The sequence below is a fragment of the Pelobates fuscus genome, chromosome 13, assembly GCF_036172605.1.
Source record: "Pelobates fuscus isolate aPelFus1 chromosome 13, aPelFus1.pri, whole genome shotgun sequence".
NCBI lineage: Eukaryota > Metazoa > Chordata > Amphibia > Anura > Pelobatidae > Pelobates > Pelobates fuscus.
The window spans coordinates 85,757,273-85,784,823 of record NC_086329.1 but is presented as its reverse complement, the minus strand read 5'-3'; the positions used below and the strand labels follow the sequence as shown (position 1 = coordinate 85,784,823).

Below are 27,551 nucleotides of genomic sequence, written 5' to 3'. Positions count from 1 at the left end.
ATCAGAGAGCACCTCTGGAGGACTTGGCCGTCCAGGGTGGGGGTCCAACATCAGACTGTCTCCTAAAGCAATAACATTACAATCAGACACAGTCCATAAACACCACAAAGGAGACAGCACTCAGGCAGCTGCAGGGAATGGGCTGTCACACCCTCATTAATATGTAAGAAGCAGGAGGGAGGAGACTGTCATACAAAAGGGATAAGCCCACATCTCACTGCAAACACACAGTTGTGAACAGAGTCTTAACCATGGAGCTGTATGGATTGTTTGTGCTGGGTATCTGGATCTTGGTGGTATCTGCAGACAGACATACCGTTTTCTGGAACAGTACGAACAGCAGGTAAGTGGCTTATCTACAAGAGAGGAACTTTTTTACACTGTAACCGCAGGCTAAAAGGCTGGTGGAAAATCTGTATGGACTAGACTACGACAAGTGAGCACGTACTTCAGGATAAGTTGGGGATGAGACAAACCTGCATAAATCTGGGGGTGTCATAGGATAACGGGGTAACTGAGCAAGCCCCAAAAGCACTGGGGGTTCAATATATATATATACAGGGAAATACTACAATATTGGAAGGGTGCAGGAGCAGATAAAATATTAAAGGGCAATGGGTAAGTGATGAACACAGGAGTAGAATAGAGAGGGGGCAGCAGTTAAGGAATGGATTAATAGGGGCATTATTGTACTTTCTGATAGGGCTAAAATAATCTAGCAATACTGTATGATGGGGTATGTGCTGGAGTATAGAATATTATAGACATGTGTTACATAATCTGTATATAGGCGATACAGTGCTAGCATACGGTTATGAGTGTTGGATATGGAGTTTGCTATATGGACTATGTGATCCAAGATATCTGCATGGGGTACGTGTTATACGGGGAGGACTGAGTACTCCATCAGATGCTTGTGAGCAGGGTAAAGGGTTAAGCGAGCGCTTGTTTACTTTAAGGTGTTAAAGGTACTTGGTAGAAAGCTGTTAATGGTAGGTTGGTGCTGGAGGGATTGTATTAACTTGTTACTTGTGGCATCTAGTTGAGAAACCCAGCTGTAGAGATCACGGTGTGTGCTGGATATGTTGGTTTGTGATAATAACTTTCACACACATTTGATACAGTGTTGAATGTGTGATAGATACATTGTGTACATTCTGGAAATGGATTTACCTACAAACCTATAACATGCAACTGCAAGAGCTATGCACAGCTGGGTGAGGGTCTCTGCCCTGCAGGGTGAGGGGCTGTGCACAGCTGGGTGAGGGTCTCTGCCCTGCAGGGTGAGTGGCTATGCACAGCTGGGTGAGGGTCTCTGCCCTGCAGGGTGAGGGGCTATGCACAGCTGGGTGAGGGTCTCTGCCCTGCAGGGTGAGGGGCTATGCACAGCTGGGTGAGGGGCTATGCACAGCTGGGTGAGGGGCTATGCACAGCTGGGTGAGGGGCCAGGCACAGCTGGGTGAGGGTCTCTGCCCTGCAGGGTGAGGGGCTATGCACAGCTGGGTGAGGGTCTCTGCCCTGCAGGGTGAGGGGCTATGCACAGCTGGGTGAGGGTCTCTGCCCTGCAGGGTGAGGGGCTACACATAGCTAGCTGAAATGTTCTCCAGGGCGAGGGGCTGTGCACAGCTGGGTGAGGGTCTCTGCCCTGCAGGGTGAGGGGCTACACATAGCTAGCTGAAATGTTCTCCAGGGCGAGGGGCTGTGCAGGGTGAGGGTGAGGGTCTCTGTCCTGCAGGGTGATGGGCTACACATATCTAGGTGAAGTGTTCTCCAGGGCGAGGGGCTGTGCACAGCTGGGTGAAGATTTTTGCTCTGCAGGGTGAATGGGTAAAAGGCTCTGCCCTGCAGCATGGAGGAGTATGCACAGCTTGGTGCAAATCTAATAGCTGAGGGGTTATGTGTTGCTTTGTGCAATTCTATGCTTTGAAGGGTGAGGGGCTCTGTGCTGCACTGTGAGGGGCTTTGCACATCAGAAAGAGAGGCTATGTGCCATCAAGTCAGGAATGTTGGGCTTTTCTAAAGAACTTCACTGGAAAGCAGAATTGCTGTATTGAGAGCGGCTCAGCTTATAGAGTTGTATGTTGTGGAGGCTATGAACTTTGTGATTTATATTCGGTATATGTACTAAGTCTAATGTTCACAGTACAGTATACTTGGTGTTTATGAGTGTTGATCACGTGAGTCCCTCTCCTGTTAGTGTGGGCAATATGAGTAACTCCCCTGCAAGTGTTGACTATGTGAGTGCCTCTCTGTGAGTGTGGGCAGTGTGAGTGCCTCTCTTGTGAGTGTCGGCAGTGTGAGTGCCTCTCTGTGAGTGTGGGCAGTGTGAGTGCCTCTCCTGTGAGTGTGGGCAGTGTGAGTGCCTCTCCTGTGAGTGTGGGCAGTGTGAGTGCCTCTCTTGTGAGTGTGGGCAGTGTGAGTGCCTCTCTTGTGAGTGTGGGCAGTGTGAGTGTGGGCAGTGTGAGTGCCTCTCCTGTGAGTGTGGGCAGTGTGAGTGCCTCTCCTGTGAGTGTGGGCAGTGTGAGTGCCTCTCCTGTGAGTGTGGGCAGTGTGAGTGCTTCTCTGAGAGTGTGGGCAGTGTGAGTGCTTCTCTGAGAGTGTGGGCAGTGTGAGTGCCTCTCTGAGAGTGTGGGCAGTGTGAGTGCCTCTCTGAGAGTGTGGGCAGTGTGAGTGCCTCTCTGAGAGTGTGGGCAGTGTGAGTGCCTCTCTGAGAGTGTGGGCAGTGTGTTATGAATCGTCTTTGATGTGTGAGTCACACTTGCTTAATACTTGGCCAGGTAGTGAGTTATATTTTACAGGAAGGTTTTAGTCAGGGCTTCATTCCTAGAGTTTGGGTAGAGAGGAATGGAATGGTGATTTGGGGGTTCAGTATCTACAGACACACTTATTCTATATTTTAAGGACAGAAAGAGTTAAACTCCTGTAAAGTCGGGCTGCTGGGTCTGGGGGAGGGGTGGAGGAGGAGGTCTATTGTCCAGTGAATTTGTTTTAGGAAAGCTTTGCTAGCCAGCCAGCTGTGGCCTCTGTTTGGGACACACAGAGCCAGAGGGGAGTGCCCGGGAGCAATGGGGGGGTCATTGGGGGATGGGAGTCAGATTAAAGTGAACTGGGGAAAGTTGTCTCTTGTATTGTGGGGTGCATGCACTCTGCAGCCCCTCGTGTGTCACCAGGAGGGTCACTCGCTTTTTGTTCCCAGTGCACAAATAGGACATCTGCCTGCTCCAGGCTCCAAGCTTTTCATGATTTCTAATAAAACAATTACCTGTAGCAGGACTCTATCACACCCTTCACTAAGATACACCCTGACATACACAGTGTCTGGGAACAGCAGAGCAGGCCTGTCCCAGCGTGGTTAATGGTTTCTGTAGTAAGGTGACAGGCCTGGCTGGGGTATATTACACATGGTTCTGGTCAGTTTCTGTAGTAAGGTGACAGGCCTGGCTGGGGTATATTACACATGGTTCTAGTTGGTTTGTGTAGTAAGGTGATAGGCCTGGTTGGGGTACGTTACACATGGTTCTGGTTAGTTTCTGTAGTAAGGTGACAGGCCTGGCTGGGGTACGCTACACATGGTTCTACTTGGTTTGTGTAGTAAGGTGACAGGCCTGGCTGGGGTACATTACACATGGTTCTACTTGGTTTGTGTAGTAAGGTGACAGGACTGGCTGGGGTACGTTACACATGGTTCTAGTTGTTTTATATAATAAGGTGACAGGCCTGGTTGGGGTACGTTACACATGGTTCTGGTTAGTTTCTGTAGTAAGGTGACAGGCCTGGTTGGGGTACTTTACACATGGTTCTAGTTGTTTTATATAATAAGGTGACAGGCCTGGTTGGGGTACGTTACACATGGTTCTGGTTAGTTTCTGTAGTAAGGTGACAGGCCTGGTTGGGGTATTTTACACATGGTTCTAGTTGTTTTATATAATAAGGTGACAGGACTGGCTGGGGTATGTTACACATGGTTCTGGTTAGTTTGTGTAGTAAGGTGACAGGCCTGGCTGGGGTACGTTACACATGGTTCTGGTTGGTTTGTGTAGTAAGGTGACAGGCCTGGCTGGGGTACGTTACACATGGTTCTAGTTGTTTTATATAATAAGGTGACAGGCCTGGTTGGGGTATGTTACACATGGTTCTGGTTAGTTTGTGTAGTAAGGTGACAGGCCTGGCTGGGGTACGTTACACATGGTTCTAGTTAGTTTCTGTAGTAAGGTAACAGGCCCGGCTGGGGTATATTACACATGGTTCTAGTTGGTTTGTGTAGTAAGGTGATAGGCCTGGTTGGGGTACGTTACACATGGTTCTGGTCAGTTTCTGTAGTTAGGTGACAGGCCTGGCTAGGGTACGTTACACATGGTTCTGGTTAGTTTCTGTAGTAAGGTGACAGGCCTGGCTGGGGTATATTACACATGGTTCTACTTGGTTTGTGTAGTAAGGTGACAGGCCTGGTTGGGGTACGTTACACATGGTTCTGGTCAGTTTCTGTAGTTAGGTGACAGGCCTGGCTGGGGTATATTACACATGGTTCTACTTGGTTTGTATAATAAGGTGACAGGCCTGGCTAAGGTATGTTACACATGGTTCTACTTGGTTTGTGTAGTAAGGTGACAGGCCTGGCTGTGGTACGTTACACATGGTTCTAGTTGGTTTGTATAATAAGGTGACAGGCCTGGCTGGGGTATGTTACACATGGTTCTACTTGGTTTGTGTAGTAAGGTGACAGGCCTGGCTGGGGTATGTTACACATGGTTCTGGTTAGTTTCTGTAGTAAGGTGACAGGCCTGGCTGTGGTACGTTACACATGGTTCTGGTTAGTTTCTGTAGTAAGGTGACAGGCCTGGCTGGGGTACATTACACATGGTTCTAGTTGGTTTGTGTAGTAAGGTGACAGGCCTGGCTGGGGTACATTACACATGGTTCTAGTTGGTTTGTGTAGTAAGGTGACAGGCCTGGTTGGGGTACGTTACACATGGTTCTAGTTAGTTTCTGTAGTAAGGTGACAGGACTGGCTGGGGTACGTTACACATGGTTCTAGTTAGTTTCTGTAGTAAGGTGACAGGCCTGGTTGGGGTATTTTACACATGGTTCTAGTTGTTTTATATAATAAGGTGACAGGCCTGGTTGGGGTATGTTACACATGGTTCTGGTTAGTTTCTGTAGTAAGGTGACAGGCCTGGTTGGGGTATGTTACACATGGTTCTAGTTGTTTTATATAATAAGGTGACAGGCCTGGTTGGGGTATGTTACACATGGTTCTAGTTAGTTTCTGTAGTAAGGTGACAGGCCTGGCTGTTAACATCAGTTCAGATTGTGTTCACTAGTGGCTTAATTAAAAACAAAAACACATTGATGAAACTAGTTTCTTACTAATTTCAAGTGGTTATCATTGCAACGGCAAAGAAGGCGGGGGGTTAAAGTATGGTTGGGGTACTATTATTGGGTAGGGGATGGAGGGAGCAGCTTTAGGGTTGTTTAGGGGGATAAGGGTTGCGGATGCCATTTCTTGGAACTGTATCTGGATGGAAAGAATTAAGGGGATTAAATTACAATTTGTCTGTTTGTGAACAGCCATCAAAGTATTGATTTAACTAATTTTAACAACTAATAGAAGAGCAGCCAAATTATAGTGGAAATTGCCGAATGGGTTTCATATAGCAAACATTCAGTTTCAACGGCGGAGTCTGAACAAGTGGACTCAGTTTAGCACTTGGTGAATAGACATCTTTGTTTCTGGTCGCAGTAGTTATGTGGAAGGCCTTGCTAAGGCACAATACACTTTATTTCATAATTATTGTGATTCTGATTAGCAGGGCTATGTGGAAGCCCTGGCTGGGGTACACTACACTTTGTTCCTGGTTAGCATGTGTAGTAAGGACACAGACCTGGCTGGGATAAGACCAGCCCTATCTGAGTAGTGATCCCTGTTTTTTCCGGAGTTGGAGCAGGAAGGCTGCAGAGGAAACCTCTTGACTTGCTTTTCCTTTCTCAGACCTTGCAGGCTTCCTTTCATAGTGCAGGCATTTCTTCCCATGTTCAGTGTGGGCATCATGCCATGACCTGGAAAAACCATGCTGAACCTAGCACATAGCCAGAGGTCAAAGGCTAAAGAGCTAACCATCTAACCAAAAGAGCTGACCATCTAATACCTACTCTAGGCATGACAATGGGAAGATTATTAGATAACTCTGTGCATGACAGTGATTGAGAATCATTACCCAGGGAAAAAGTTGAAAACATTCTTCTGACTCTTTCCTTATCTCAAAGCCTCACAGGCAAAACAACAAGTCCTGCTGCCAAGACACTCTGCCACTCCCCCCCCTCCCGTTTAACCCCAGATGTGATGCAATCACTTCTCACAAGTACTGGCCCGCAGAGCTTGCAATCTGTCATGTGCGCCATGAAATCTTCTAGCCGCTACTGTGAGTGAGAACAAATCTCTCCCTGTGTACAGTAAATGTTTAAACTTCGCCCAAATCGCACATCTAATTAGCCAGACAATGCTGCACAATATTCCAGACGCTAGAATATCATCACAGGATTCCGCGCAGAGTGGGCTAGAATGTTTTTTTTGTTTAGCCAGAATAATGTGGTTAGCTGGGAATGTTAATCCATGGTAAACACAGAAGCGCTTCTTGCATGGAAAACCGTTTGCGAGTGCGATTTTTTTGTTTATCCGTTTGTGTTTGTTTTTTTTGTGGTTTGCTCTCCTTAGAGGAGGTGAAGAGTGATGTCTTTGGCCCATGTGGGTGTTATGTGAAGAATCAGGTGCTGAGAGAGGTCAGGTTACTGGATGAAGTTACAGAGTTCATATTAAAAGTAGAATTACCTGTTTCAGGGGTTTTACATGTAATCCAGTGACAAATGAAAGAACCAACAATACCTTGCATCAGAGTCTTTTAATGAATTGTCCCGACCTGTCACTAAACATTATTTCTGCTAAGTGTTCAGGGCGAGGGGATTGTTAGGGCAGGGTACATATACAAAGCCAAAGTGAAAAGTCTGTATACAATTACAGATAGAGGCTCACGATAAACTATTGTGTACAGTAGCAGATTAGGCCTGATGTGACAAGACTGAGCACACAAGGCAATACAGGATTGTTAATGGGAGAATGTATACCGCAAAGTTGCCACAATAATTATTCACTTATATAGAGTTGGTGCAAAACCCCACTAGGCTTAGACGCACTTGGTGTGGGAGAATCAGAGTGTTCTTAAAGGGCTCTGTTACTCCCTCGGCGAAAAATATTTTGGGATCTGGCCACGACTGATGGTTCCTGGGCAGCTATGTTTGAAGTGAGAGGAACACTAATTAAAAGTTCACATAAAGCCTTCACAACCTGACTCAGATCAAAGGCTCCAGAGGACGCGTTGGGATTCTCTACCAATATGCCCCAGGCCAGGCTGGAGACAATACTCTGCTCGCCATGTGCTTTGCATTTTTGTAATTGGGGTACTGTGTCGCTGCATCTCTAGGACTGCAGCAAGTTGCGCTGAGGAATCAGCGGTATTGTGGTTAGATTGTAGTAAATGTAAACATTATGTGGCATTGTTGTCACAGGGACGCTGAATGCCGGAGTCAGACAGTCCTAATAGAACTTAGCACCAAAGAGGGGCATGTGTGAAATAAATCACACCAGACCACAGTGTTATCCAGATGTTACTCATAAATACCAATTTGTGACAGAGGATCATTTTCAAACCTTTCACATACCGCAACAGATTGCATTTGAACACGCAGATACGAAGCAGAACTATGCATTGTGCACCATTCTGACCGTGCTAAAGCACAACAAAGCACAAGTAAACCGTAAACATACAATTGCTATGGTCACAAGCCCATTCCCCCTCCCATGTGCACTTCCACACACACCAATGCCATTGTGCGTATTGCAAAACTATTTACAAACAGGGACTGGCATTAAACCTGCTGGATGTTATTGTTGCGGCCCTGAGAGTAATATGGAGTCTTTCGGCACAAAGAAATTGTCATTGTCTGTGTGATTACGTATGTAAATACTGTGTGAATAGTACGTGTTCATTGTACTGCTGTATATATTACATCAACATATTATTATTATAATATTATTTATATAGCGTCAGCAAATTCCGTAGCGCTGTACAATGGGATATAGCATGTGTGTAGGAGTCTGTATATATTTTGCGTACAAAGAATACATTTTGTGTATGTTTTGTGCACATTGTGTACGTGGTGGTGTTTGAATTGTACAAGGATTGTCCCTGTTTGTACTGTGAACATGGAATGTTCATACACAGTATGTGGATTGTGTCTGTAGACAGGGCAAGAGGTGTGTCAATGCATATAACGCATGGTGTGTGACTGGTTTGTGCTAATATTGTGTATGTTGGGTTCCCTAATTTGTGGATTGTGTCAGCGTGTATATTTGGTATTATTTGTATTTCGTAACAGACTAGGTGTCTTGCAGTACCATTGCGTTACAGCTGTTATATCTCAAGCCAAGGATAACAAGGGAGGGAGGTGTTGCTTGGCCGAGTGCTTTCTCTTATTATAAAGTGGCACTTGTGTTTTTTAATGGGGACTCATTAGGATAAAATAAATTTGGAGAACAAAGGCTGCTGTTGAGCTATGTCCCTCCCTTCATGTAGAGACAATGCAAAGGACTGAGAGAATCTGGGGCTCAGTTAAACAAACAGGCCAGGGAAACCAGCCTAAAAACACAGGTCCTGTCATTTATTAACTAGAAGATACGTGCAGTACACTCCCTCCCCCCTCTGCTGCTTTCACACACCCTAATGAGCACCCCAGTAACATACCAAAAACACAGAGTGGGATACTGTGGGACATGTTTTAAGTGGTGGTGGGGGGAGGGGGTTCTTCTTCTTTAATTGTGATTTTGGAGAAGCAAATATAAATCCAATAGGACAGCTTGGATCCGTGCCGAAAAAAACGTATCAACTAGTTTATTATTCACTAGAGAAGAGGGCAAAGACCTGAAGTTTTCTTGGCAACGTTCACCTATATACTGCGGTAGGGAGAGGGGGAGAAGAGTAAAGTTCTAAGAAGAATACAGGTGGAGAGTGGTTCGGAGAGTGAGTGAGGAGCCTGTTTATGACAGGTTTTTTAAACAAATCCTAGGGGTTCCAATTTTTTTTTTAACTATACCACATCTTTTGTGATTTACAGCGACTACCTATGGAGTCTGTCCTGGCAGGGCATAAAGCTATTCTAACCTAGGACACTATTACAGCACATGGGCACTGTCCTGGCACAAATTGACACTATTACACTCCTATAGGTGACAGTGTGACACTATTAACACTCTAGAGGCTCTGTGTGACACTAATACAGCCCTAGGGGACACATTGACACTTATAGCCCTAAGGGTCTGTCCTGGCACAGAGTGACAGAATTACAGCCTTAGTGGGTCTGTCATAGCAAGTGGGACACTATGAGAGCCCTAATGAGTCCTGGGATTAGTGACTGTCCTATGTTAGAACACACACTATGCTGCGTGCACACAGTATAATTGTAGAATCATTTAAAAGAAAAATACCCAAGCAAGGCATCATTCTATGTAAAATGCCAGTTCTATACCCTCTCGAGGGTGGCGTAGCTCTCTGTACCAGTCTGTAAGGATCTCCAATTAGCGAGAATTAATGTGGAGCTGCTGTGCATGGATGCACTCAGCCATATTATTCACATTTCAAAAGCTTTGATTGCTTTTCCAAATAAACAACTGATTCTTTTCTGCTCTAGTTTTGGAGACAATGGTTGCTGTTTGGTGACAGAAAATACACCCAAACAGAGGGAGCTGGGACTGCTTTATGGTTAGCACAGGAGAGGGGGAGGAGGTATTATGGCTGAGTGCTTTCGATTTCATGCTTGGGTAATAGGAGACTGTTTAGAGGATTGGGAGTAAATCCCCATTTATTTTCTTTGCCCCTCTCTTGGGGCTGGAGAAGGGAGGGAAAGGGGCAGCTTGTTCTTGACCTATTGACAGGAGCAGTACAGAGTGGAGACAAGCAGTCTGCTGGGGGCCAGGTTAATGAGTTTGTGATGTTTAGCACCCGAGGGCCAAGAGGCACCAACTGGCCATATTAACACAAGACTGATGATAGGCGTGTGCAACATAGGACCCAACTCATTAATGCTATCCAAAGAGCCAACACACTAAGGAAGAGACCCTGCACCAGAACCAATTCAAATACAACATGCATTATTGATATGACAAGTTAAACATGCATTTCCACAAGGGAATGCTCAAACAAGCCAGTTAGCTAGCCTTTCCAGCCTTGTTTAACTCAAACGCACATCAGGGGAACCATAAACCTTAAAGTCAACAAGCCAAAGTATCCAACACCCTGACAGATACACTTACAGTCTAAAGCTATGTGGGAGAACATGCTCCAATGAACTTAAAACTTTATTTTGATCCAAGAGTTTAGAACCTAGTTGTAAAAGAATACCGTGTTCAAATACATATCCCGTAGAGCTTACAGTCTAATGGTGTAACAGATCAGCCCCACTGGTATATGGCTAAGGCAGAAGGAGAAAGGAATGTGGTGCTATGCGGTGGAAGGCTGTGAGCCATACTGGCCTCCCTCACAATATTTAATCAGCATTAGACTGGTTGGGGGAGCTGGCTGACTGGCAGGTTAACCCTGCAAATGATATATATATTTTTATATACATATATATACAGAGAAAGAGCATATCACTTATTCTGTGGGTAGAGTAGAATGTATCTCTGCATGTGGGGCTATGTTTCCTGGCTGTGGGACACTCACACATTGCTTCATATCACCGGGCTCATGCAGTTGAGTCATAGTTACTCACAATCACTTCTCATCACCTCGGGTTAAGAAGTACAACCTGGGGCCATTGCGTACGTCTTCTTTGTACACAACCCCCAGAGTGGGAATGTATTCTGTTTGACGGCAGGAAATGATCGGGAATTTTCATATTTATTCTTAATGTTCTCTGAATTCACGTCAGCACAGGGAATGGGGAAATAAAACTGTTAACCTAGATGTTGGGTTACTTTGGTAACAGATAAGTGCTAGCTCTTCAGTCTATTAAAACATGAGCTCGTGGTACAGTGTTTTTTTGGTTTTTTTTTTGCTGTGTTTAATATTTCACTTGGGTTTGTTCAGGGATTGTGGAAAAAATGAAAAGGTAATTGCAATTTTAAACCAACCAAGTTGCCAAGAAAAGCAGCTAACGTAACGATTCTTTTCAAACCATTTTATTGAGGCCTAGAAATTCCCCTGTTCAAATCTGAAAACCTAGGTTAATCAAGAACATTTATTAGTGCCTCGACCTTCGGTGCTCGTTCTGCTAACATGACCATAAATGTTTTGCATAACAGATGATGAATAGTGTGAGTCTCATGTGGACACCCTTTCTTCCCGCAGGTTTCTTTGGGATGATTACACCGTAGAAGTGCGACTTAACGACTACTTGGATATCGTGTGCCCACATTACGAGGAGGGCAGCGCGCCCAGTCACACAGTGGAAAGATACACCTTGTTCCTTGTTGAATATGAAGAATACTCAACGTGTAAACCCATCTCTAAGGACCAAGTGCGATGGGAGTGCAATAAACCCTTCGCTCCACATGGACCTGAGAAATTCTCCGAAAAATTCCAGAGGTTCACACCCTTTACCCTGGGAAAAGAATTCAAAGAAGGAGGCACATACTACTATATCTGTAAGTACTGCAATGAGAATCAGAGAATTTGTTATAAGAAAAGGGAAAGGGTTCGGGGGCTTAAAAAAAATGGGAGCCGGCAGGACTACTGCAGTCATAGCAGATTTAGGAGCTGAAGGTATAGGTGGCAGAGATATGAACAGTATCAGAGGCTCCATGAATATAAGGTGGCATTAATCTGACATCTAATAGCTGGCAGTTCTAGACACGGGTAGTGGAACTAAGCCGGGCATATGTCAGCAAAGCTGGCAGGTTTTAAAAAAAGTTGGGATTTCGTAGGGTAAAAGGCAGCTGTGTTTTGGGGATTCAGATTCCATAATCTCCCTATTCTCTGTCTGCTGTGAAATGATTCCTTGGCTGGCAGTAAGACGGCACATGCACGGGCAGGGTACGTAGACGAGGGCTGAGATCTAGCTGCTAGTCTCAGCATGTGAAGCAGGCGTGCCCTGTAATACCAGGGAAGCAGGGTGCTGGGTGACAATCACAAGAGCTCTGTGAACCCTCTGTCATGTTTTGGTAAAAGGGTCTGTAAATAAATCTCTCCGCAACACAGTCAGCCACTTCCCAAAACATCTTCGGGAAGAGGGGGGGTGTTCCTGTCGGAAAAGTGTCTTCTCAGCAAATCAGGAAAAAACACAATGTATTGTTTGAGTAACTGTGCCCGAGGCGCTGCAGTTACCTGTGGGCTGTCTGCTCTGTGGCTGCTGACTAGGTCTTATCGTCTGTGTGGTTATAATGCCCTAACAGCTGTTCTCATCCTTTTTTCCAGCCAAACCAATACACCATCATGGAGAGTCTTGCATGAAACTAAAGGTGCACGTGGCTGGGAAAGCCAGTAAGTACATTCTCCTCCATTCTTTCCAACCCTCTTTACAAGATGTAGCAGTCCCTTAGTCTTAAACCACAGTGATAAACAGATAATTGTATATGTATTGCTGCATGGATAAAATCAAATATAAATATGTGCTGTGAAATAGGCACATTACTGGGGTTCTGTGCGATAATTCATGATTATTGGCTAAACCTGGAGTTGGGTCATGTTAAAATCCGAGTGGCAAAATTCAGGCAGAAGTAATCAACCTCTAACTTTAGCAGAACTGGAGAATTTTTCCAGATCAGCTACTTTAGCCTCAGCTTTGCCAATTGGAATTTAATATTCTACAATTCAGGGTTTAATTAAAAATTCTGCCTGCATGACTGGGCTTCCTAGTTCCGCAAAGTACTTACCTACCTATTGCATATTACAATTCTTATTCCGCGCTACGGAATCTGATGGCGCTATATAAATAATAAAATAATAATAATAATAATAATGCTAATGGAAGGATGCCTGTTTAGGAGAATTGTGTCCACTGACTAATCTGCTTCAAAAGGCAGGGTAGCGCTCATAAAGTGAACATGTTAAGTGAAAGTTTTTATAGCCATACTTTCTGCCTCTAGAGATGACATTGTTTTTTTTTTCTCTTCATTTTTGCAGCTCAGCCGCCCTTCACAAATGTTCACACCCCGAAAGCCAGAATCCAATCAGGTAAGAAGAACTCTCTTGCAGTCAAGTTGGGACATACAGGGCCAAAAGAAAGAAATAGGATTCCCAGCCCAGCCCTAGACACGGGCAGATCCTCAGAGACTCTCTAGCCCAGCACCCGCCCATCCTCCCTAATCCAGAAAAATAAAGAACAGATGCTGGCTGCACACTGAGCCTTGGGTCTGCACACTCCCCTGCCCTTCCAGTAACTCAATATGAGCAGAAGAACAGAAATTAGTCTCGTAGCCCTGCACTAGTTAGTGCCTCAGATAACCAGATAGAACTTATTACAGTACTACAGATTCTGTGTCACTTCTAATGCATTCATTTCTCCTTCAATTTACAGACGAGCCTTCTGTAGAATTACCGGGCGTTCTAAAAAGTGTTGCCGAGAACAACTCCCCCAGAGCCGTTTCATTCTCTGTGCTCTGCCTGCTGATGCCAATACTGATGCTTCTTTGCTTGTGATGGGATAGTGACCGGATCAGCGAATGACTGGAACATGTGCACAGGCAGCATAGACATTATTGTGTTAATTTGGATTCCACAATCCTAAACCTCTCAAACACTAGTCGACCAGATTATGAGAAGGTCTAAATAGCGCGCAAAGCGTGAATATGTAGCACAAAGACAAAAAAATGTAGCCGGAGGGCTGTGACAACTGCCTTCCAGGAACAAGAACGAAGATTCTCGCTGGCAGAGATCTGCGTTGCTACCCTGGAACATTTCGAAGATGGCGGAACGAGTGGGATCTGTGCAGCTAATCCCCCTAAGCAACAGTATTTTTTTTTTTGGACACGATTTGATGCCTTTGCTGGTGTCCGAGGCACGCATGTATATTGTAAATATGTAAATGAGTTTAAAAAAAGATTTATAGTACAGATATTTATAGCAGAGACTGAATCTTCTTGCATCCGCAGAGAAACCCTTATATTGTCCAACCAGTAGCCCAAGTACCATTTCACTGTCCGCTAGACCTGAAGGGAGCAATGGCTATCGACGCATACTTCCCAAGGCACAGATTCCATATCGGAGACTCCACTGAGGACTAAAGCAAATGTATATTTGTACAGAAGCACAAAATGTACAGTTTTATAGGCCGTAATTTGACTTTTGTTTTGTTTTTTATAAAGAAGGCATTTTAAATAAAAAATTTAAAAATTAAATCCTTTTGTTCTTGCAATAGTAAATCGCTGGCCCAGATTTCAACGACACTCACTTGTAGCACTATTGTCCATTGTACGTTCCAGCGGGGATTGCTTGAAAGCTCTATTAACGACAGGAAGCCACAGTACAACATATTCTACATCATAAACTAATCACAAGACGGACAAAATACAGTGAAAGAAAGGCACAGACAAAGCTGGTATCAGTATCGGAACAGACAGTATTGGAATATTTAGAACTGGGATAATAATCTCTTTATCCTAGTTCTAAGGGACTACGGGCCTCTTAATTCCCAACCTTCCCCTTGTATCATGGAGGTGGGATGAGGGCTGATTACTCCCTCTGCCACCCTAGTAATGCACATCACTATTTGTTTAAATAGGGAGGGTGATTTTTCCCTGCCCCCTCGTAATGAAACATTATTCTTGATGTAACAATGGCAGCTGGTTAACTTGCATTGTTCCCCATGTAACAAACTCCAGTTCTAGATGTAGCAAAGGTTGGATGGGTGATAAATCCCCCCCCCCCCTCTCTAAGGATAATTGCCATACTGCCCCACATATAGAACACTAGTTTTAAATATAACAAAGGGGGATCATTCTCACCTTCCCTCTTGTAGTGAACTTGAATTACTGATGCAAGAAGAGGGAGGGAGTTTAATTCCTTCTCTCCCCCATCTTATGAACTCACAGCTCAAAATGTTACGCAGAGGTGGAAAGGTGATATAATTCCCTGTGTCACCTACGTAATAAATGTAACACAAGGAAGGGACTCATTCATCCGCCCCCCTCCTCCAAAGCATCAAGAATAATAACCCCCCCCGCCGCCCCATTTGTTTAATCTTCCCCAGATTCTAAACAATACAACACAGAAAACACAATAATGTTAACAATATAAATGTAATAAAAAAAATCCAAGAACACAGAAGTAGTCCCACTGGCAATGAAGAGAACATATACCAAAATCCAAAAACATATCAAAAGCACTAAACCGCTACAATATATTTGTGGTCGGCTAATATATCGTTTAGTGAGATACCTTGTGATTGGAATCAAGTCGGTGTGGTGTGCCGGAACCGACGTAGAGGGTAGGCCTGAAAAAGAGGGCCTCCCTGACTGAATTGTATAAGAGGGAGAGGTGGGTGGGGTGAACAGTGTGCGCACGGCAGGTAGGAAGGGGGGAGTAGCGTTTATATGGAACGCTTAACTCCTCCCACAAATACAGGCCTACGGCCTTAAACATATCAAAGTAATTAATCATACAACAGAGATGTATAATGCTTGATTAATTACTTTGACGTATACTGCAGCGGTTTGTTGTACTTTTGATAGATTTTTGTATTATATATATATAATATAATCATATTTAAAACATGTGGAAATGCATTATGGGAATTCAATTATAAGAATGTCCATTTAATAAACCCACACATTTACTGCCGGCTTAACAAATCATATTAGCACTTTTTCAATCCGCCTCTTTAAGGCCTCAATTTAATAAGCTTTCCAAATAATTCAGTAATAATTTTAAAATGTTCCAAGTGAGCTATCTAAAAAGGTCCCTGCTAATGTCATTGGGAATTTTTGCAAGTTAATTATTTGGAAAGTATTTCGAACAGAGCTGAATCTTTTGGAAATCGTATTAGATTGAGTAATGTCAGTCTCCTGCTGCCAGACCTGGCTGTGACCGACTCTCAGCGGCAGCTGGATAAATGTAACTCCGTAAATACAATGGTAACTAAATGACAGGTGACGCTCCAGCATGGGAAAGTCAAACAACAAAACATTAAATTAAAAAAAACAAAACAAAAAAAAAAAACGTATTAGGGGTGTTGAGTTTAAATCAACGAAATTTAAATGAGGTTTTTAGCACATGGGCGTTGATTATAGACTTAATGGCATTTTGGGAAAGAGCAGAATAGAAGCATCTACTGTAGGGATGAGCGTTAGATACTTTTATTTATACGACCAGCAGGACACACTCTGGGCTATTCACCAAAGAGTGAATTGCTGTGAATTCAGAGTGTATTACAAATTGTAGGCCAAATGGCTAAACTGAGAACACAGCTATACTAGCATAGAATGCGAAATACAAATTGGATTCTCTGTAACTGACATATTATTCAGTAATAACCAAGAATGTTTCCATCCTTGGAGACAGTAATCATGTATGGTACAAGGATAGAAACATTGAAACCAATACAAATTAATTATTTTGCATTGTTCTGACCCAGCTTGTCCTTGGCAGAAACAGTCTTCCAAGATTTTGTTAAGGGATGAGGGGGGGGAGCAGCTTCTTCGTTTGGGTAGCACGGTATGGTATTAAATCTCATGATACCACATGGGAAAGCTCCCATCACCCATTATGTGTACATTCACCCTCGGGCTGCTATGCTCAGATCTGAAATAAAAAGCATTTCTATAAATCTTGTGGCTCTGAATTATGAAGGCGTGTAGAGGAGCTCACAGTCTTAACATGTAATAACACAGAACTCGACAAATCCCAGGAGTTATGACTCTGAAAACGCTTACTGCCGGAGCCAAACTTTTCTTTCTAAACCTTTTAGGCAGTCCATCCTTATTGGCTTCTCAGAAATCCGTCCTAACAACACAGGGCTGCAATAAATATATATTGGCTAATACACAGTATCTGCCCCCCCATACAGACACATCATTTTCAATACTTGGCACAAAGTATACCGTCTTAACTCTGCAAACATCTGTAAGCCGCGGAAATGCAATAATCAAGATAATATCCCATACCTATTGTGACCAGAGCTCGGAGAAACAGCTGGAAGATCTGTGGAATAAGCAGACAGCTTAGTGAGCTTCAGAGTTAAACAGGTCATGATGCACACCATTCAACGCTGTAAGCATTTAATGAAAATGATTTATGTGATGACTATATATTCCAGGGTGCTAAACAATCCTTCTCTAAGGTCCTGGCTAATGACTCTCAAATAACTAGTCTGGACTATTAAAGAGTCGCTTACAGACTGCAAAACTCTGCAGATCTGCTCAGTTACCCTTAGAGCGTGATCACCTGCCCAGTTACACTATATTACGCCCAGATCGGCTTAATCGCACAGAGAAGCTGCCCCATCAAAATAGGGGGGATAGTTACATGAAAGAATCTGCAAATGGGCACGAGAATCGAGGTCTGGTATAGGCAGACCTCGGCAATTCAGATGTGTACTACATCTACCCTGATGCTTTGCCAGCATTATGTCTGCAAGAGCATTATGGGAGATGTAGTCCACAACACCTGGAGTGCCAACGCGTGCCTCCCTCTAATCTTGGGGATGATGATAGTAAAGGGGATGAATGCAAAGACGTAGGATGGATGCAAAAAAGGCTGAGAAGGAAGGCATAACGGCAGCAGTAATGTAAAAGAGGATGCAAGTAAAAGTGTCAGGGGTTATACAAGGGGTTGTACACATGGGAGAGGGGGGTGTAAAAGAAAGCAAGCAGTATGATATGTACATAAAAGCAAGATACCCGAGAAGTGTGTGGGGGATGCATGCATGTGGAAGACATTCAAGCACTTATATTCTGGGGTGATAGAGTGCAGACTGAAAAATGCAGCAATAAAAATTAACGTTTGAGTTCACATTTCACATCCCAATCATTTGGATTAATCTAAACCAGGAATTCTGGAAACCGCGATTTTAAGGGTCATATTAGTCAGGTTTTATAAAGTTTCTCAGCTTTTATGGCTGAGAATTTGCCATTTCCTTGTCAATTCTCAATCTGGTAAATAACCCCTAATGTGAGGTATTATACTGAGAAACCCCCTTACCCCCCTCCTCCTACCCATATTAACCCTCTCCAACTTACACCCAGTATATAACACAGAGAGCAATGTGTAGAATTTTGTGTCTCTCTCTTGAAGTAACTGAAATCCTAAACAAAGACTAGTTCATCATATGTGAGAAGCCACAGAAATACATAGAGGATCCGACTCAATGAACATAAGGCAATTTCTGTATTGACTACATACAACTGGGTTATTCAAACAGGATTTTCTTTTACAAATACTGCAAGCTACAGAATTATACCAATTCCACCATTTCGGTCTAAAACGTGCAATTAAGATCTCAGAAATTGGATGTCCTCAACCTTTCACCCCAGTAAAAGCTTTACTGGGATGAGGGTTAAACCACAAAGTCTGGAAGACAGCGTTCAATTGCTCTGACCCTTCACTTCCTCTGAAGGTCCAAGACTTTAATCAGAAAGCCTCCGACCGGGCGTAGCTGACATTCTCAACCTATCACTAGCTCCCCAGTTAGAAAAGTGAGTGAAAAATAAAAGTAACTATTCCACTCAATGTCTCAGGCTTGATTGAAGCCTCGGACCTTCAGAGGAAATGGAGGAGCAGAGCAATCAGTCGCCATATTCCAAACTTTGCAGTTATGCTGTTCGTTAATGGTTTAACGCCTTAAGGTAAAACGCGTAATAAAACCTACCTGATTGGCGCGATGCTCAGTACTTCCTGTGCTCACAGCGTGCGTCCATCGGGTAGATCACTCGCTGGTGGGTCACGTCTATTGATACAAGTAAATCACAAAACATCACTGACAGCTAGGAATTAACCATGTCACTCTGGCGACCTCATTCCAGCACTTTTCAGGGTCGCAGGAGTGATGTAAACCAAGCAGAATACACACAATCATATTTAAAGGCATACTTACTCATTTCACATTGCCCTGTCATGGTTTCTGTTCTCAGTTCCCAATTAGTGGGTTATATTGTCCTTCTCAGATTTTTCTGATTTTGACCATGGCTAGTAATCCATATCTACGGTATCATGACCATGGCTAGTTATACCGTTACCCCGTATTTCTATAACCCTGACCTTGGCTATTCCCGATTTCTTCTCCTGGATATACGTTAAGCACAGCGACTCTAAGGTCCGGTAATACGTTCCATGTTCCTCTAGCGCTCTGTTTTTCTAGGCTCTGTGTATTAGGTTATGGTGATCCAGACAGACAGCACTCAGGACCGTCTTGCACTACAAAAAAAAATTAATTATGATAAAGTTGTTGTGGTGTATGGAGTGGTTATTTAAACAAGCATATAGTATCAAAAGACCGTCCATTTTATAAACCTACAAACACATTCATACATGACATACAGATTTGTTGTTGTTTTTTTACAAATATCACAAGCGAGTCATAATGTTGCCACCCCCGTTGAAATTGAACCCAGGTGAATATGTGGTGGACCATCCAGCTTTGCCATGACAAATGCCATACAGTATGCACACACACACACATATGTAGAGTCAAAATACAGCTATTTCCATAGCTTAGATGTCACACAGATATATATTACAGACACATCACATGGACACACATAAGCAGCATTTAGTATGATAGACATTTAGTTTTGCAGATTTATCACACACACAGAACCCAGAATGTAAATCACATACACAGAATATCACATGTACATACTATTAGATATACAAATTCAGCATGTTTGCACAGAGAGAGCAATGAATATGAGGGGTTGTTGTAGATTGTGTAAACTTCATACAAGTAGTTCCAACAAGTGTGAGACCTGTGAATGTGACACAACATCACTTTTTTTTTTTACAGAGGATATATACAGAGAGTTCTGAATGGAACTTGGAGACATACTGAGTGTGCTATGGATGTGGCACACAGTTTAGCATTATATACACATACACATATAAACAGCAAGGACTGTAAAAGTTATATATAGAGATGGCTAGTAACACATGCTGATGTGGCAGTATTATAGGCGGGCCCGGGAGGAGGTAACTAGGAAGAGGAGAATCCTGTCTGACCCCGACCTTTCCTACCAGCTCCCCCGGGGGCCTCTCTCAGATCCCGGCCTGCCTTATCAGCTCCCCGAATCCCCGGCCTGTCATACAGGGTCCCCGGAACGCACCCCTTCGACACCGGCCTCTCGTGCCAGCTATCCCGGAGCCCGAGCCGTGGATTCAGCGGTACCCTGGAGGCCTGTCTCGGACCCTGGCTTAGTAACCGAGAATACCCAGCAAGATGGACGGGATGTGGCTGCTCTCTGCAGCCTGTGTGCTATTCACACTGGGCATGTTTTCCAGCGGCCTGTAAGTGACTGCGGTAACCCCAATACTTCACCTTTCAGCCTGCACCCCCTCACTTTCACTGCCTCTAGATTACAGATTGTACCCCCTCACTGCCTTACAGCCTGCACCCCCTTACTGTCACTGCCTCTAGATTACAGCCTGCACCCCCTTACTTTCACTGCCTCTAGATTACCGCCTGCACCCCCTCACTGCCTCTAGATTACAGCCTGCACCCCCTCACTGCCTCTAGAATATAGATTGCACCCCCTCACTGCCTCTAGATTACAGCCTGCACCCCCTCACTGCCTCTAGATTACAGCCTGCACCCCCTCACTGCCTCTAGATTACAGCCTGCACCCCCTCACTGCCTCTAGATTACAGCCTGCACCCCCTCACTGCCTCTAGATTACAGCCTGCACCCCCTCACTGCCTCTAGATTACAGCCTGCACCCCCTCACTGCCTCTAGATTACAGCCTACACCCCCTCACTGCCTCTAGATTACAGCCTGCACCCCCTCACTGCCTCTAGATTACAGCCTGCACCCCCTCACTGCCTCTAGATTACAGCCTGCACCCCCTCACTGCCTCTAGATTACAGCCTGCACCCCCACATTACAAACTATACTATAGCCTGTACCCCCATTTCAAACATGCTCCTCTGTTGTACTTCCTGATCCCAAACATAAATGTTTCCAATATAGTATTACTCTCCCCAACATTCCAACCTGTTCCTCTATAGTACTACATACACCCCCACATTCCAACCTTCTCCTATATTGTAATATCTGCACCCCCACATTCCAAACTGTTTTAATATAGTACTACCTGCTCCCCCACATTGAGACTTTATCCTCTGCTCCCCCACTTTCCAACCTTTGCCTCTATAGCACAATCTGCACCCCCACATTCCAACCTGTTCCTCTAGACTGTACTACCTGCTCCCCCACATTCCAACCGTCTCCTATATTGTAATATCTGCACACCCGCATTCCAGCCTGTTCTAATATAGTACTACCTGCTCCCCCACATTCCAGCCTGTTCTAATATAGCACTACCTGCTCCCCCACATCCCAATCTGTTCTAATACAGCACTACCTCCTTTCCACATTCCAACCTGTTTCTCTATAGTATTATCTGTACCTCCATATGCCAGCCTTCTCCTCTATAATACTATCTGCTTCCCCACATTCTAAACTGTTTCTCTATAGTATTATCTGCACCTCCATATGCCAGCCTTCTCCTCTATAATACTATCTGCTTCCCCACATTCTAAACTGTTCCTCTATAGTATTATCTGCACCTCCATATTCCAGCCTTCTCCTCTATAGTACTATCTGTACCTCCATATTCTAATCTGTAGGAATATAGTACTACCTGTTGGTTTAGGTAGTACTATAAGGAAACCGCTTGGGATATGAGGGTAGAGATTGGAACCTGTTCCTCTCCATTCTACTGCGCAATTCCACATTCAAACCTGTTCCTCTCCATGCTACTTCCCATATCCCAACGTTCCAACCTTTTCCACACCATGCTACTTCCCCTACCTGCACATTCTGGCCTGTTCTTCATGCACCTAACACTCAAACCTGTTCCACACCATGCTACTTCCCCTACCCGCACATTCCGGCCTGTTCTTCATGCACCCCACACTCACCTGTTCCACACTATGCTACTTCCTCTACCCCACATTTCAACCTGTTCCTCACTATGCTACTTCTTGTACCTCCACATTCCAACCTGTTCCTCACTATGCTACTTCTTGTACCTCCACACTCAAACCTGTTCCTCACTATGCTACTTCCTCTACCCCACATTTCAACCTGTTCCTCACTATGCTACTTCTTGTACCTCCACATTCCAACCTGTTCCTCACTATGCTACTTCCTGTACCTCCATACTCAAACCTGTTCCTCACTATGCTACTTCTTGTACCTCCGCATCCCAACCTGTTCCTCACTATGCTACTTCTTGTACCTCCACATTCCAACCTGTTCCTCACTATGCTACTTCTTGTACCTCCACATTCCAACCTGTTCCTCACTAGGCAAAATTACTTTTTTTTAGAGCCGATACCGATAATCTGTAAACTTTCAGGCCAATACCGATATTCTGTATATTTACCATTTTGAAAAAAGAAATGTTTTACACAAATCTACTGTTAACTGAACATGTTTATTATTTATTTATTTTTGCAAAAAAAAATTTTATTAAGTGGTAAATGCACAAAATATACATGCCAGTCAGATTTTTTTCATATTTACTGTCCTTCTCCCTTCCCTGTACCTTAGTGTACCTCTTCCCTCCCTGTCCCTTAGTGTTCCTCTCTCCTCTCTCCTCTCCATGTCCTTTAGTGTGTTCCCCCCTTAGTTGTCCTCTCCCCTCCCTGGTGTGCCTCATTACCTCCCTTGTACTGTGGCTGAGCGGAGCAGACCACGGTACAGGAGCTTCAGTATCACTGAGAGAGCACTTCTGGTCAGTCCGGCAGGGTACAGGAAACTGAAGCTCCTGTACAGTGTTCCACTCGGCCACGCTACACCGAGTGACTGGTAGGGGGAGCGCTGTGCGCTTTCCTCCTGCCGGTCACTCGTTTCTCGCTCCCTAATGTGGCCACGTGTTCCGCCTTGTGGAAGCGTCGGCCCTGCATGCACTGGGCTACTGCCGCCTCTCACATTATCGGCAATATCGGTATCAATAGTGGGCGATACCCATTTTTGCCAAAATCCGGAATATCAGCCGATGATATCGTCCAAACCGATAATCGGTCCATACCTATTTCTCACTATGCTATTCCTGTACCCCCACATTTCAACTGTTTCAACTTCATACATCCCTATTTATGCCTCTCTAATACTGCATGCACCCCTTACTCCCTATGCCCATATAGTACTGCCTGCAATTCTGCGTTATCATATCATTTGTAATGAACTCTGTCCTTAAATTAACACTGGCACATTCGCAGTCAAAAGCTCCGAAGCCCACTTTTTTCATGATCAGTCTGTATATCTCCTGTATTGTGCCCAGTTAATTCACTAAAAGGGTCACATTTTAATATTACTCACAAAGATCGCTGCTTCTGATACACTTTCTTGCATCTAGACAGAATTATTTTGTAAAAAAGAAATTAAAAAGTGCACCACATGTATCTATAAATAGGAATTCTGGGGCAGTTTTGCTAAAGTGGCAATTTGGTGACCATTTTTCAGGAAGTAACATAAATATATAACTTTATAAATATCTTGGATCATTTGATTCCACATGATGTACTAGGCCTTATGTATTAATACTATTGGTACTATTCCTAGTGTAGATTGAAAACGTCCATCAATTTCAACCTTTTACACATCTGTTTCTGCTTTCGATCCAATTTCGAATCTCCATTTGGGATTCTTTTTGCCATGGCTTTCACAAAAAAAAAGTGAGCCCAGTTAGATCATTTTAACATATAACATGCAGCAAAATTCTATGATTTTATTTCTTCAATATTTGCATTACATTCCCTCATTTCCTGGCAGCAATTCTATACAATGCAAATGCAACACTTTTCAAGAAACATGTGTATACATTCTTTAGTACTTTATACAGTCTGCTCATCATATTTCTAGCCTGTCTGTACCAATAGGTCTAGCTCATTTCTATCAGGTCTCCATCTGCTGGACTTGGTGGCATACTAGCCCCTCCGGTTAATGGTTTGGTGTACAATTTAGTCCTAGCAACCTCTAAGCCATTATACCAGGTACATACCAGTTGGGCCAGGCAGGATTATTATTATTATTACTGCTATTTATAAAGCGCCAACAGATTCTGCAGCGCTGTACAATTTGTGGAGAAACGTACACTATACACAGACAAATACAAGAGGTAGAGAGAGCCCTGCCCGTAAGTTGATATCAAGCCATCGGAGCTCTTTTATACAAAGTGCTTGGCTAGATGGCCTGTGAGCTTACAATCTAAAGAAGGATTCTATCATATTCCTATTAGCAGGACCTGGCAGCCTAATTAACTCTAAGAAATTGTAAATTCTGTGATATATACCTAGTGTACACTTGATTTCTTGACTTTATACTGAAATGCCCTGTTTGTTTTGTATTTTTTGTATTTTTTTTAAAGGTCTGACCTGCGTGTGATGGTCTCCAAACGGAGTGTGGACAATATCCAGTTTCTACCATTCCTAACCACAGATCTTAAGTAGGTATGAGGACAGGGCAACACAATTTAACGAATGCCTATGACTTGACTCTGGATAACTGTGAGGGGAGTTCTGGCAGTGGGACATCTACAAGGAGTTGGGGTTTTGGTAGCGGGACTCCTACACGGAAAGGCTTCTAGCAGTGAGGCACAAGGCAGTGGGTCACCTCCAAGGATGGTAAGCGTCACCTCTGGAGACAGGTCTGACAGAAGAGTGCCTGTGTGGAGAGTCCGATATATTTAAAAAGAGCTATTAGACAAATGGACCCAGGTATATAGTATTGTGTTTGTAATGTAATGAAAATTGTGTTTGTTCTTTTCAGTAACTTGGGATGGCTGTATTATGGTTACCTAAAGGGGGATGGGACCCTCATGACAGTAAATACTATTGGAGCCTCTCTGCAGACCCTCTATATGGTGGCCTATATTGTCTACGCTGATCAGAAGGTATGGGTGTGAACAATGAACAAATGAGATGTTGCGAGGCAGGTGACTGCACAAAGAGCCCTCTGCCAACGTTTGGCGGCACAGTGAGTGCAGCCCTACTCCTGAACAGCACGTTCCTGAGCAAATATTCAACAAACCTCTTCCATAACCCAATGCACAACTGTGATAGACCCCTATCCTAATCTAATGTAGCCCACTTCTGCAAATTCTAAGATCTATTATTATGGGTTTGGTGTGATGATCGAGACCATATGCCGGTTGTGTCATTATGAATCCGTGTTTGTCATGTAATGTTAATGAGTATTTGAGAAGTTTTATTATATTTCTGCAGTACATGTGGTGCCAAGTGTATACTGCGCTATGAAATAACACCTTTTTGTTTTCATATTCTAGCGCAATCTCGTATACCAGGTCCTCCTGTCTCTGGGAGTCTTGTTTTTGGCGTACGGTTATTTCTACATACTTATCTCTGATATTGGTGTTCGTCTGAATCAGCTGGGCATGTTCTGCAGCATCTTCACAATCACAATGTACCTCTCTCCGATGGCCGATCTGGTAATATTATTACATCTGCCACTACCTCACACATCTAACTTGCAATCACTGTTTTGAACTCCAGCGCAGCTGGGCTGTGGCTTTAAGAGACTTAGACTCACAGGGCAGATCAAGAAAGCAAGGATCTTAAAATCCTAAATGAAGAAAGTCTGGAAATCAGAAAAGATCAAGGGTTCTTATGTATGACACATGGAGAGGGTCAAGCTGTGCTACTGAGCAGAATACAGGTCTCTGGTGCAAAGTAAGGCGTTACTCATATACCAAAATAACTGCTGCAGGGCAAGTTGAGGGGGAAAACAAATTCTGCCAAATCCGTGTACATATATACATATAGCTATCTAACATGGAGAAATCCAGTGTTCTCATTTTGTAGGTGCTCTGTCCAGTGCTCTTAAAAACCCAATAACCTAAACAGAATTTTTATATAAAAGCGTCAGCCGTCAATTCAGCCAGATATGTCATTTTCTAACTATCTGATTGAGCATGCACAAGATGGCTTAGGTTATACGTTCTTTTCGCAAGCCTGGATAATAAGCACCAGCCGTTATCTGAGAGGAGCAGAGTAATGTGTTATGCTTTTGCTTACAGGCTCATATAATCAGGACAAAATCCACAAAGTGCCTTTCCTTTCCCTTGACCGTGGCCACATTCCTTGCTTCGTCTTCATGGGTGCTGTACGGCTGGGTACTCAGCGATCTTTACATTATGGTGAGTGCCAGGCATTTTCCTGTATCTAGAGTAAGGTATGAACTAGGACGACATCCCCCAGTCTGGAAGCCAGAATTCAGACAGTGGAGTGTATTAGTCACAGTGACTGGGAGACAACCTGATTGCATTGAGTGTGTATCTTGTGAGAAGGCTGAAGAAATGTTCTATTCATTACTAGTAATGCTAATCACATGTATCGTCTGATGGCTTTAGCTAAGCTGGGGAACTCTTATTAACCAAGATTATTTCTCCTGCAGATACCAAACTTGCCAGGTATTGCGACCAGCATTTTGCGTTTTTGGTTGTTTTGGATTTACCCTCCGGATAAACCATCCTACCGCAACATACTAGCTTGATGACTCCTTATCCTTTGCGAAGTGCCTACATTGTCCTATGCTGCATTCTAAAGCAACACTAAGAATGTAATCTGTTGCCATGGGAGCCAATTATTCCTTTACGGGGTGCCAGCTATAGGCAGGAATCTTACATATACTAGAAAATTACTACACTTATTCTGCAGGTTGTGGGTATCATAATTGGTGAGTTAGTCGGTGAGATCCTGAATGGTGCACGGAGCGGAGAGAAAGCAGGGCATTCCCACCAAATGAAAGAGCTTAACCCCGAGGGGGGGAGTAGTCATCAGAGACTGAACACAATTAGAGAGGGCTACAGAAAGTGTCGAGGAGATTAGCTCTGCCTCCTGCACACACACAGCTGACACAGCGCTTGGTATTGTGTGCCCAACCTGACCCCATGCTGGGCTGGTCAGCATTTTACTCGTGGCTGAGTCAGGACAGGGCATCTCTACCAAACACAGGGGCATGGGGCAGGAAGGACAGCCTGGGTAGATGAGGGTGAAGCCCCCTGGAAGAAGTATAGCTTGCGTATAAGGGGAGAAAGTTGAAACATGAAGCGTTTTCCTATCCACCAAAGAACATTGTGCACTGTTTTCCATGTGACTGGGGTGATCACGGGAATGGAGACCTCAGCCACAATGTCCATTAATATGCACTGTCGTTCCTACATGTCACGTTGTAGGGTGCCTAGTTTTGTACAACGTGGTATTCTGCGTCTCTCCTGTCTTAATGTGAATCAACTGGAGAAGGACAAGCCCCATTGGAATGGGGGAGTGGAACAATTTCCTAAGTGCCTTATGATTTTTAAGTACCTTTCTAATAAAGAATTCGTTTTTCAGTA

At 44.0% G+C, this 27,551-nt stretch overlaps 2 protein-coding genes and 1 long non-coding RNA gene across 3 annotated transcripts in view; 2 read left to right on the top strand and 1 right to left on the bottom strand.

Annotated features, from left to right (window-relative positions):
• The window catches only part of LOC134582977 (uncharacterized), a 71,291-nt gene extending 52,378 nt beyond the window's left edge, over nucleotides 1-18,913 (bottom strand). Inside the window, exons 1-2 of the long non-coding RNA XR_010086291.1 lie at nucleotides 18,850-18,913; nucleotides 17,147-17,183 (exon numbers count right to left, since the gene is read on the bottom strand). This is a non-coding gene — a long non-coding RNA (uncharacterized LOC134582977). The remainder of the gene's footprint in view (nucleotides 1-17,146; nucleotides 17,184-18,849) is intronic.
• EFNA1 (ephrin A1) lies at nucleotides 213-13,705 on the top strand. Its single transcript, XM_063440086.1, has 5 exons — nucleotides 213-343; nucleotides 11,397-11,692; nucleotides 12,462-12,527; nucleotides 13,170-13,220; nucleotides 13,564-13,705. The coding sequence occupies exons 1-5, from the start codon at nucleotides 252-254 to the stop codon at nucleotides 13,683-13,685; spliced, it is 627 nt and encodes a 208-aa protein (XP_063296156.1). The 5' UTR covers nucleotides 213-251; the 3' UTR covers nucleotides 13,686-13,705.
• A 1,331-nt stretch (nucleotides 18,914-20,244) lies between the features above and the next one.
• SLC50A1 (solute carrier family 50 member 1) lies at nucleotides 20,245-27,551 on the top strand. The gene is made up of 6 exons (XM_063439015.1): nucleotides 20,245-20,480; nucleotides 24,567-24,644; nucleotides 24,968-25,091; nucleotides 25,485-25,646; nucleotides 26,235-26,354; nucleotides 26,612-27,551. Exons 1-6 carry the CDS (start codon nucleotides 20,413-20,415, stop codon nucleotides 26,708-26,710), a joined length of 651 nt encoding a protein of 216 aa, XP_063295085.1. The 5' UTR covers nucleotides 20,245-20,412; the 3' UTR covers nucleotides 26,711-27,551.